Source organism: Octopus sinensis, linkage group LG11 (genome assembly GCF_006345805.1).
Source record: "Octopus sinensis linkage group LG11, ASM634580v1, whole genome shotgun sequence".
Lineage (NCBI taxonomy): Eukaryota > Metazoa > Mollusca > Cephalopoda > Octopoda > Octopodidae > Octopus > Octopus sinensis.
In genome coordinates this window covers 52690680-52702563 of record NC_043007.1, presented here as the reverse complement: position 1 = coordinate 52702563, position 11884 = coordinate 52690680, and the positions used below count along the sequence as shown (strand labels likewise).

General features: G+C 38.8%; 1 protein-coding gene across 1 annotated transcript; it reads right to left on the bottom strand.

Moving 5' to 3' along the window:
• Nucleotides 1-9712: 9712 nt before the first annotated feature.
• Nucleotides 9713-10951, bottom strand: LOC115217502 (histamine H2 receptor-like). The gene has a single exon (XM_029787219.2). It carries the CDS (start codon nt 10949-10951, stop codon nt 9713-9715), a length of 1239 nt encoding a protein of 412 aa, XP_029643079.1.
• Nucleotides 10952-11884: the final 933 nt, after the last annotated feature.

Genomic DNA, 11884 nt, shown 5'->3' with positions numbered 1-11884 from the left:
GGGTGTGTTTCTGTAATTATATATATGTGTGTGAGTGTATGTTTATATAATTATATATAAATACATGCATGTTCATATAATTATATATATATATATGTGCATGTGCACAAATGCAAATACACACATGCAGACATATATACACATACAAATGTATGCATGTTTAGGAATAGTTTTTAATGGAACACGTGAATGACTTTATCAGAAATCAGATTAATCTGGATATATTTAATCCATAAACTATCACTTGATGTTTATCTTTTGTTGCTTACTAGACAGTGATAATAATGATTGTGTTGATGTTGATGTGCTAGTGGTGGTGGTATTTGAGGTAACCAGGGTAGGGTGGAGATGGAAATAGTATTATTTACATGATTCTGCCACCAACACTACTGCTAATAGCTATCCCCTCTAGCTTCATTAGTAGCTATGTACACAACCACAACCTATTCACTGTCATCCACTTCCCTCATTACTAACATTTTAAATACCAACACCTCTCAGCCTCTTACCAACTTTATCAAATCCTTGGTACTTGACAATGAAGATGGCTCCCTAAGTAGTACTCCCACCCACTTTCCTTCCCACTTCCCACTGAACACACTCAAATATTTTTCCTCCAGTCTACTAGCACATATGTGGCAACTGAAAATGATTTTAGTCCTTTCAAATCATCTTGTCTGCATCTTTTCCAAGACCCTCGAACACTTTGTCCTAAAGGTAACTTTCGTCTTTGCAAAATCTCATTAATAGTCTACTTGTTGCCACTTCTAACTATGCTCACACTTATGAAGATGATACCACACTTTATTTACCCTTAACCATCCACTATACACCTGTCTTGGAGGCCTTGTAAAGGATTGTGGATTCTGTCCTTCCTGATAAGGAAAGATTCACAAGCACAATCCACATGCAAGGTAGACACTACTTGTCAAATCCACACATCCTCTCTGCAAAGGCCTTCAAACATCTTTCAAGGGCGATGTAACAATTTAGTCTCTTTCACAGCATAGAGGCACACTCATATCAAGGAAAGGATCCTAATCCTCATCCCTTCTTGTGTTGAAGAACAAGCAAGTAAACCTTCAAGGTAGTCCTACATGATGTGTTTTACACTTTTTGAGCAAAATAAATATATAAATAAGCTGTTTATGAAGTGCTATTTGTGTCACACATACAAATATTCTAGACTAATTCTGAAACATTTCACACTGATTTCCTACTCTACTACAAAGGCTTCAATTCCTCTGAACTATCTAGCTGAACTGTCTATCACTTCCACCTAGGAAGTGACATAACGTAACTGATATAATTGCTTTTTATGTGAAACTAAATGAAGAGGATACTGGACAAGAAGCTTCATCCTCATCATAAATCTTTTAAATAGAGTGTTATTTGGTGGATCGTTTTGACTCCTTATGTCACCTCTCTTATGATGTCATTTATCCTCAGGTCAGCTGTAATCCAGATCTTTTTTTAGGCATAGTATAACTAAGATTACATTATCCAGTGTGTCCTTTCTTTTTCATGGCATGGTTTGAGGGAGATCTGGCTGCTATCCTTAGTGGGTCAAACAATGCATCATTCAGAACTCATAGTTATTGTTGCCAAAAAGCAACAATAACTATCATACCACTGATATTATTACAATTATCTCTACTACACGACTACTACTACTACTACTGTAACCAATACACTGCTACAACTACTACCAGCAGCTGTACTACTATCATACCTGTTGCCCTTGGATTACATGACAGGAGACTTGATCTGAAATACACCCTGCTTCTTAATAAGGTGGCAGGGTGGAGTTCATTACAGCAGATTATTACTGATTTCATCCATTACTGTTGTAATTATTGTTGCTGTTTGAAGTTGTTGTTGCTATTAATATTTTTGTGACACCTGACTTGGATGATGATGATAAACTTAGCCATTTGGCAAAATAAACTGAGAGAATAAGTACTAGGCTTACAAAGAATAAATCCTAGGATCAATTTCTTCAACTAAAGGCAGTGATCCCACATGGCCACAGTCACATGATCAAAACAAGTAAAACAATAAAAAACTATGCCATTTTAATCCTGAGCAATGCCGAGTATCTCCGCTAGTATATATATATATATATATATATATCTATAGGGGGAGAATTCACGAAAAAACAAAAGACGAAGGTGGTGTAGAAAACAAACAGATGTATTAGTATAACGCTCAGGAATTGAAAAAGTCTTTTACGCTTCGAGCCTACGCTCTTCCACAGAAAGGAACACAGAAAGAAACAAGGAGAGAAAACAATGTGTGTAGTGGCTACCGATCTATCATGGCGAATGCCAGATAGAAGGGTCACACAGGAGAGCGAAGAAGTAGGGGAGATAACAAAGTAAAGGTGATCCCCAAAACGAAGGTGCGCATGAGTGTAAGAGAGTACGTATGTGCATGTGAAAGAGGGCTGGTGGTCTTGACATGTGCGTGTGTGTATGTGTAGGTGTGAAAATGTGGGGATGGGAATTGGTCAGTGCTGGTGTATGGGTGGTGTGTTGTGATGTGATGTGTAGTGTGGTATGGTGTAGTGTGGTGTGGTGTGATGTTGTAGGGAGGTGGAGGAGGCGAGAGTGAGGAAAGCACGGGTGGGGTGTGGTTAGGCTGAGGGTTAGGGTGGTGTTGGGGTATGTGGGTAGGCAGGGGGTGGGGGTAGAGACGGGGTTTGTGGGTAGGCAGAGGGTGGGGGTAGAGGTAGGGTATGTGGGAATGGGTGTAAGGGATGGGATGGGCTTATGGGGAGGGTTGACGATGAAAGGGGAAGAAAAGAGAAAGAGAGAAGAAAGAAAGAGAGTAAGAGAGAAGAGAGAAAGAGAGTAGGGAAGTAGGAGTCGGAGCAAGTGAGGAGAGGTGGGTGGGAGGAAGTAGAAGGGGGGAGGAGAGAGGCAAGGGGAGGAGGTTAGATGAAGAGGGAAAGAGAGTTGAGCCCGTATGGCATAAAGGAGCGAAAAGAGAAGATTAATCCCTGTTCACGGTGCAAACGGGAGTCCGGATGGCCTCTGTGCAATGACAATCTGAACACGGACAGTTGTTGCAAAGAGTGACCGGTAGAGCGGAAATGGCATGAGACCGGGGTGTCATTGCCGAGGCAGATGTCTCGGAGGTGACATGTGACAATTGACAATTAGTTGGTTGTTATAATAAAATTCAGAGTTCGGGATACCGAGGCTGAAGTCTGCTCCGGCATCTCATCAGTTATTAAGACAAAACACTATGAAAAAATCCATTGAATAAAGGGAAATTACTCCAATAGGCATTGTGAAAATAATACTTCATTCATACATGTGTGTGTGTATATGTGTGCAATCACTAGTCTATCCCTAGTTTCTGCATTGACCACCAGATAAAGGATCGGAGGACTCTGTCAAAGGCTTTCTCCAAGTCAACAAAGGCCAAGTACAGAGGATTATCTTTGGCTAGGTATTTCTCCTGCAGCTGTCTTACCAGAAATATAGCATCAGTGGTGCTTCTACCTGGCACAAAACTGGACTGCATCTCATTTAGACAAACTCTCTCCCTAATTAGCTGGGCTATGACTCTCTTCGTAACTTTCATCACCTGATCCAACAATTTGACACCTCTGCAATTATTTCTGCTGAAGGCATCTCCTTTATGTTTGTAGCAGTTGACTATGGTGCTGCCACACCAGTCATTGGGTATGACTCCTTCGTGAACCACCTGACTTACAATACAGGTGACTAGACCACACAACCCAGACCACCAGATATTTTAAGCATCTCAGCGGTGATTCCTGATGGGCGGGGGCTTTTCCTGTCTTCATATCCTTAATTGCTTTATCTACCAGAGTACTGTGGATTCAGGTAGCAAATCCCTCAATTGGGTCAACATTTGGCAGGCCCTCCTCCTCCTATTCATTCTCCATATTCAGCAGTCTTTCATAATGGCATCTTCAAGCCTCTTTCTTTGCAGAATTATTAAATGTAAGTGCAGACACATTTCTCTCCTATGACATTGCAATTTTTTCTGACACACTGTCTTGCAATCTGAAATACTTCAGTTCTTTGGTTCTCAGGTTGCTGAACATAGGCAAACTTCTTTTCTGTTTCTCCATTGGCTAGATATACCTAGTTTCCCTTCTGGCTGTCTGATACAGTTCCCTGCTACCCCACTCTTCCAGGTCCGTTTCATTGTTCTAATGGCTCTGTCTGCAGTATTGTTCCACCACAACGTTAACTTAGGTCTGGAAGGGACTTTGCATCAGCCACAGATTTGGTCTGTGGCCCTCAGCAGGCTGACCCATAGGAATTCCCTGTTGACCTCTATGTCACAAGTGGGTAGCTCCTCCTCCCTCTCATCAAATTTCTCAGTTAGGATGTCTCTAAATCTCTGACCATATGAAGGGTCTTTAAGCTTCCAAATACTTTTCCATATTGGCTTGCTTCTCAGCATCCTTCTGGTCTGGAGTCTAAAGTCACTAATGACTAGTCTATGCTGGGGGGTACATTCTTCACCAGGAAAGGTTTTTGCATTTAAGATTAACCATGCATCCCACTGTCTGGTGAGAATGTAATCGATCTGGCTAACACAATCACCTGATTGATAAGTTATCAGGTGGATGGCTGGCTTCCTGAAGTTGCAGATCAATAGGTTATTTGTGTCACAGAACTCCAGTAGCCTTGTTCCCTTTTCGTTTCGGGAACCAATTCCATGGCCCCCACCATGGAAGATACCAAGCTGCCATCCAACGTGTCCATTGAAATCCCCAGCCATGAAGATGAAATCATTGTCACTCGTCTTCGAGGTAGCTAAGCGGGAAAAACAGGGTGGGGTTGTTATTTTATATTTTGAGAATAGATTTAGTGACCGATATTTGCAGCATAAATATTATACTATTGCATTCAATACGATTATTTGTGGATTGCAAAATAGCCAAGACCTCGGCTATGCAAAGATCAGACTTGTTATTGTACTCCGCTTGGGAAATTCTTTGTGTTCCAGATCCTTGAAACTACAAAAAATAAGCTTCACCAAGGCAGCAATGCCAGGATGTGACAGTGACTGCAGCCATCAAAAACGGAATGCAGGTGGTTCTCAGGTACAAAGAGTCTGGGAGAACCAGTAGCTGTGTCACAAAGGATTGTGCTTTCAGCAGACAGAAGTAGAAGATAGGCAAACTTGCAACACGACAACTTGGTAGAAGTTAGATCCAATGGGTCCAGAGCTGGCTGATCCTGTGCAATGGCAGTTAAATTGATTGCAGCAGGAAATGAAAGTGAACACACAGGGAGACGAGAGAGTGCATCAGCAGGTACGTTCTCTGTTCCAGGTATGTGCCGAATGTCATTCATGAACTGGGAAATGTAGCCCAGGTGATGAAAAGCATGAGGCGAGTTTTTGTCCGATTTAGATGACAGAGCAAACGTAGGAGGCTTGTGATCAGTATAAATCACAAAATCTTGGCCCTCGAGTTGATGTTGAAAGTGATGAACCAACAGGTAGATCACTAAGAGTTCATAATCAAACGTACTGTAATGATATTCAGCTGGTTTTAATTGACGAGAAAAAATGCCAAAGGTTTAGTCTGATTATCGATGGTATGTTGTAAAACAGCACCAACCGCAGAATTCGAATCATCAACTGTTAAAGAGAGACGAGCATCAGGAACTGCATGTGCAAGCAAAGGAACAGAAGCTATTTCCTTCTTGACTGACTCAAAAGAAGATAATGCTTCGGCAGATAAAGTGATAGGAGAATTTATTTTTGTATTTGCTTTCAATAGTTGGGTCAAGGGAAGTAACTTGTCTGCACATTTAGGTATGAATCTCCTGTAGAAGTTGACAATTCCCAAGTGATGCAGCTGGTGTAAAGAAGTGGGGTGGGGTAAGATGCGTCGAATCGCATCGATTTTGGAGGAGAGGTCGGATACCATTAGAGTCGATATAATGACCTAGCAATTCCAGAGAGGTCTGTCCGAAAACACACTTATCGGTGTTGATTCGCACATTGTAGGTGCAAAGAAGCTGAAAAAGTTGAGATAAGTGTATGAGATGATTTTTACGTGTGTAGCTAGCTATGAGCAAATCATCGACGTAAGTGAACACAAAGTCAAATCCACTGACAACTTTGTCAATAAATCTCTGGAATGTGCTTGTTGCATTCTGCAAACCAAAGCTCATAAACAGGAAATCAAAACCTCCAAAAGGGGTGGTAACAGTAGTTTTGGAAATGTCATCAAGGTTCATTGGAATTTGATTATAAGCCTGGAAGAGGTCAACCATGGGAAAAATAGCACAACTATGCAAGTTTGAAGAAAAATCCTGGAGATTCCTTATCAGATAGCAATCGGGAACAGTGACCGCATTCAAATGTCTGCAACCCCCCCACCAGATGAAAATCTGAATCCCCTTTCCATGCCAAATATAGAGGAGATGCTCAAGGGCTGGTGGAGGGGCGGATAAGGCTGAGTTGAAGCATATGCTCAAACTCACATCAAGCCTTTTTGAGCTGATCAGGGGTGAGTCACTGTAGACGTGAAAAAACAGGTGGTCCAGAAGTAGTGATATAATGGCGAGTTGAGTGTGTGACTGAGTTGAAAGTTGGATCTACCAGCTCTAGACAGGCTCTGAAAACATCATTAGTAGTAACCTGAGCAGGCGTAAACAAAGATGAAGAATCATCCACAAGTCTCTGTCACCTGACATCTACTAACAAGTGAAAGTGGTTTAAGAAGTCTGCACCCAGAATGGTGTATGGTAAATCTGTTATAACAAGAACCCACCTAAAATCCCTTCAAAGTTTGAGATCTAGGTTTAATGAGACCTGACTGTAAGTTTTTATCGGAGATAGATTCACCACGTGCAGGTTAATGGTAGATTGCTTCGGCTTGTCTGAAGTAAGACACAAAGGACAAATAGAACAGCTGGATCCAGTGTCAACCATGAACAATTCGTTAGACACACGATCCTTAACAAAGAATGCACGATGGGATGAAAAATTTCAGGAAAAATTTGATGTGCCCAAATCTTCTGCAACTAGTTTCCTGACAGCTTGAACGAACAGGGCTGGATGCATCGACGGGCTTTGTCCTTAAGTGTGGCATGGTACCAGCAGAAATTGAAAACCATTTCAGAAGTAGCCGACCGTGACTTAGAATGGCTTCTGCTGTGAGGACGAGAGCTGGTGTGTTCTTGCCACAGTATGTTCATGCAACATGTTAATGCATCGACTCTCTCCAAAATGTTGCCATGTGATGAGGTAGGAGACTTTGTGGTAGTAGAGGAAACTACTACAAGGCCCGAACAGGTATGGTGAGGTGCAGGCTGCACAGTAAGCTCTATGATTTTTTCAGAAAAATTCCAAAAAATAAAAAAGTTACGAAGGGTTATATGGCGTGCATAAAACAGAATTTCACCAGTATTTCATTTATTTACAATTAACAAAGCATGCTGTCACGCATAAAATGATAGCTTCTAAGTCCTGTTCTGATTGGGTGAAAATTTTCAAATTTTAAACTTCTATAACTTTAAAAAAATTTTTTTCTGGAAAAAGTGAAATATCTCTTATTCACCTTGGAAAACTATATTTATGGAATCTTTTCCTTTTCAACGGAAAAGATCCCAAATTTTCAATAAACTTTGAATTTTCGAATCTTGGTAGCGAAGTACACCAATATAAATGTGTGTGTGTGTAAATATATATATATATATATAATATTAAATACATTAAGTAAGTTGTGTATATATAAAACTTAGGCAGAGTTTCGGAATAACTCATCCACAGATTGGATTTTTTCCATTTCACAGGAATTTTTCAAATTATTTTTTCACCACACGCTTTAAAATGGTGGTGGGGAAGCCTTGCGTCCCTCACAACAAGATTTTCAATTTATTTTGCACTTACAAAAATGGAGGAGTTTTTTTTTTTAATAAAACATTGAAATTCATGAAAATCCATGATTTTGGAACGTTGTACCTCCATCTCTACCCTCACGTCAGCAATCACCATTACAATTCTTTCCCCACCCACCCTTTTTTTTTTTGCAACACAGTTTTCATATTCGAGTACTGCATACAAATGATAAGCTGTGGATGCTGATATGAAATGAATATTTTCCCACCACTGAAACACTCATTGGTGTTGAATTAAAACCTGATTAAAATATATATTTGGCTCAGTAAGAGAAATTAAGTGGTTTCACAATAACGAAGGATGCTTGTAAATTCAATTATCGAAAACTTTGACACTTTCTATTGCAGAAATTTAGCAGCAGTAATTTTAAGCAGGTGTCAGTTTGGTGTCTGTCCGTAAAAAAGAAAAAAAAGCAACACAGAGTCAAGCATCGTATGTAGATATCTTGAATTGAAAAACCAAGCAACAATACTTTTTATCAAGTAGGAAACGAAATAATGGAAGGTAGAATTCCATCTGATGGGCTTATTTCATTATCAGGAAAAGTGAATTTTGCGAACAGTACCGATTTATTTATTTAAACAAATGAAGAACAATTCAGATATGGAAATTCCATTGGTGAAAGTTATTTCAAAATTAAACCCGGAGAAAACCCCACTCCCATTAAAATTTTGGTAAAATTTTTACATGTGTCGAATGCAAAAAGTTTGAAAAAGTAAAAATAGATGTTTCATTTTGTGTGGAAAAAATATTGGGGTAAGAATTCTAATGGTGATTGAAAGCAGGGGTGGAGCAACATTCCAAAGTCATGGATTTCAATTTTCTCTTTTTAAAAAAAAGGCGAATCTTTTCGGTTTGAACGGCAGTTTTTTAAAATAATTTCCACGTAACTAAACACTTTTAAACTTCGTATACTGGTAGAATGTGTTTATAAAACATCTTTTTCTTTTGAGAAAATTCTATAGTTTGTAAGATATTTGGGGTTTTTTTCCTTCAGTTTCTACAATTTCAACCAATCACTGACGTCTATTGAGGTAACAAAACATTCTGTGCCGTATGAATATGTCCCTCGTTTAAGAAACAGATTGGGTTTATTTACATTTGTGAAGAAAAAAAGATACCCTTCCCCGACCCCTACCCCTAACCCTAAAACAGAATGAAATGCAATAGATCGATACTAGGGCCATAATTATGGGTGACAATTACATATGACACCGCTAGAAAAACTGCCGTTCAAACCGAAAAGATCCCAAAAGGCTTTCCCTCATAGTTTTCAAGTGCACTGTGTGAGGAAAAAAAATTAAATCTGTTGTGAGGAACCCGGAAAAATCATGGATTTTTCAAATTTCTTTTCTTTTTTTTTTGTTCATAAAAGACCTCCCCCATCATTTCACGCTTACAAGAAAAAGACTCTCAACCTTTTCTTTGTATAGGTTAAATAAACATGAACTCTGCTATAATGTTAAATAATGTTTATATATAACTTTACATGAAAACAAATATCAATATACCTGCATGCATTATTAAGTATAATTGCAGTTTTCACTTACAAAAGACATTACAACACAATTACATATACAAAATATATTCATTTTAATATGATAAACAAGAACAATACCTACACTCAAATATCCTTTTCAAAGATCATGTAGAAAAATCATTCCCACATTATATTCGAAAATACACACACAGTCTGTCTTCACCCCGTTTTATACTCACATGTCCCTCACATCCTCAAGCGTTTTACAGTGTTAAGGTCTATTTACTTCATCTGCAAAACACACACACACATCTCATGTGTGTACCACTACATTACATCATCAGGCATAAAATAAACCTCGTTTATCCTGCCACAGTTTGAACTTTCGGTAATTGTCTCTTCTTCTGGATGTTTACAAATTCTAGACTGATAGTTCGCACAACTTGTGGATTCTTGATCTTTGTACAAGTCAGACATGTCCTGGGCCACTTCTCTAGAGTAGCAGGAATAGTAACCAGGCATGATTCTTTGAAGATATACTGGTAAATGATTACATATATACTCCTGCCATTGTTGTTGAAAGTAGCGGTCCAGAAATCCATAGAAGAATGGGTTAAAGAGAGCATTGCTGATTAGAAGTGATCGAGTAATAACTTCTAAAAGTAATGGTGGACACCAAGGGTTCCATACGCGGAGTCCCCAAAGGAATTGTTGGAGAAAGTAAGGAAAGAAGCATATGGCATAGCAAAGAACTAACAGCGAAAGTATTCTCGCAGTTTTCAGATAACGAAGGCTCATCATTAGGCTGCGTGTATTGCGGTCCTTTTGGAACAATGATAGGCTCGAGCGCTTAAACGTTGACACAAATCTTTTCTCACGTTTCCATGCGAATTTCATAATTGAAAAGTAATGCTGCACAATGATGACAGTTGGGAGGAGGAAGCCAATGTTAAAGTAGAGTGCTGCAGATAGGACGAACACATAACGACGGTCTGTCACTTGTAACATCGGGTGACCAGCAATACATGTAATGTGTGAAGAACTGAAAGTGATGATAAATGATACAAAGCCGACTAGTGAAGACACAGCCCACACGAAACCAATTGCCATTTTGCAACGCATTGGAGTCATCGTTTCACGATAAGTGTGGTATTTGACAATGAGACGGTATCGATCTAGGCTTATGACGGCTATACTCCAGACTGATGTTGCTGTGAATAGTGATGTAGACAAGAAGAGAATACCACATAATCCAATATCAGTATGCGGTGTCAAGAGGCGCCAGATGTGAAATAATGTTAAGAAAAAGACTCCACAGAAATCTGTCAGTGCCAAATTAATAATGAAGAAATGACTAGGTTGAAGATTACTTTTGTTCATAAATATTGCCACAGCCAAGATGGTACCATTGGTTAGCATGGTAAATAGACCTAAGATAAGGTGCCATGAAACAGCAACATATATGCCAATGCGTGGCATTGACATAGGATCCTTAGTGCAATTAGATGGAATAAACTCCACTGATGCATCATAAATAGTTCCATTGGTCTCTCTAAAATGATGCATGATGTTTCTTTGAAATCTTGGCAGCTTTTTAATATGGAGCCTTTCTGAGATGTCATGAATTATCTTCTTGATTTAGAAACAAAGACAAAAAGTAACTAACAAAAGCATCCAAAAGTGATGGAAAACAGTCCAATGAGGATAGAAGTTCATATTATGGCAAATTCGATGCATTGGAAGAAATTAAAGTTGCTATGTTTTCGTCGACGATAACAACTGTAAGTATTCCAGACATGATGTAAAATTGTTTGTAAGGCTTTCTCGGTGGTGATGGTTGTTGCTATAATGTTCCTGATAACTTATTTTTTACGGCTGTGCAAATGACACCCAGCTAAACAACGACTAATTTTCAACTGAATATGAAAAATGGATTATCTGCAAAACGTGTGGTTGTGGTACATGTGATCAATGTCAGTATCTAGATTAAATCACTAAACAGATTATACACACACACACACGCGCGCTATTTATTTATCATAATTCAATATAATCTATTCTGATGAAATAACAATGAAATGATTGCCAAAAAAGCTAGTGAGAAATAACATTGTAGATTATCGTGAAAGCAGCAAGATTAAGGTGACTAAATTATTTCAGAGATAAAGTAGAATGATAGGTCATTTAGATTTAAGCTTAATAATGATATTGATAATAATTGTTGTTGTTGATGTTGTTGCTATTGTTTACACCACTAATTTGAAACTTCCGGTTCATCACCCCCTCCCCAAATAATCTTCTTTCTCGTCACCTCCTAAATTAGCTAGCCCAAGCTTACTGAATTAAATTTTATTTCGTCACATTCTTTCAATTAGAAGTGAAAAGAAAAAAAAATAATACAGAACAACAATAATAATAATTTGATGGAGAAAAAAAAAAGAATTAAAACCAAGCTCGAGTCATCATTGGTAGGGGCATGCTGAATCACTTCGTTCTGAC

Coding starts and splice junctions, on each gene's coding strand:
- LOC115217502 (XM_029787219.2), bottom strand. CDS start 10,951: ATGCATCATTTTAGAGAGACCAATGGAACTATTTATGATGCATCAGTG.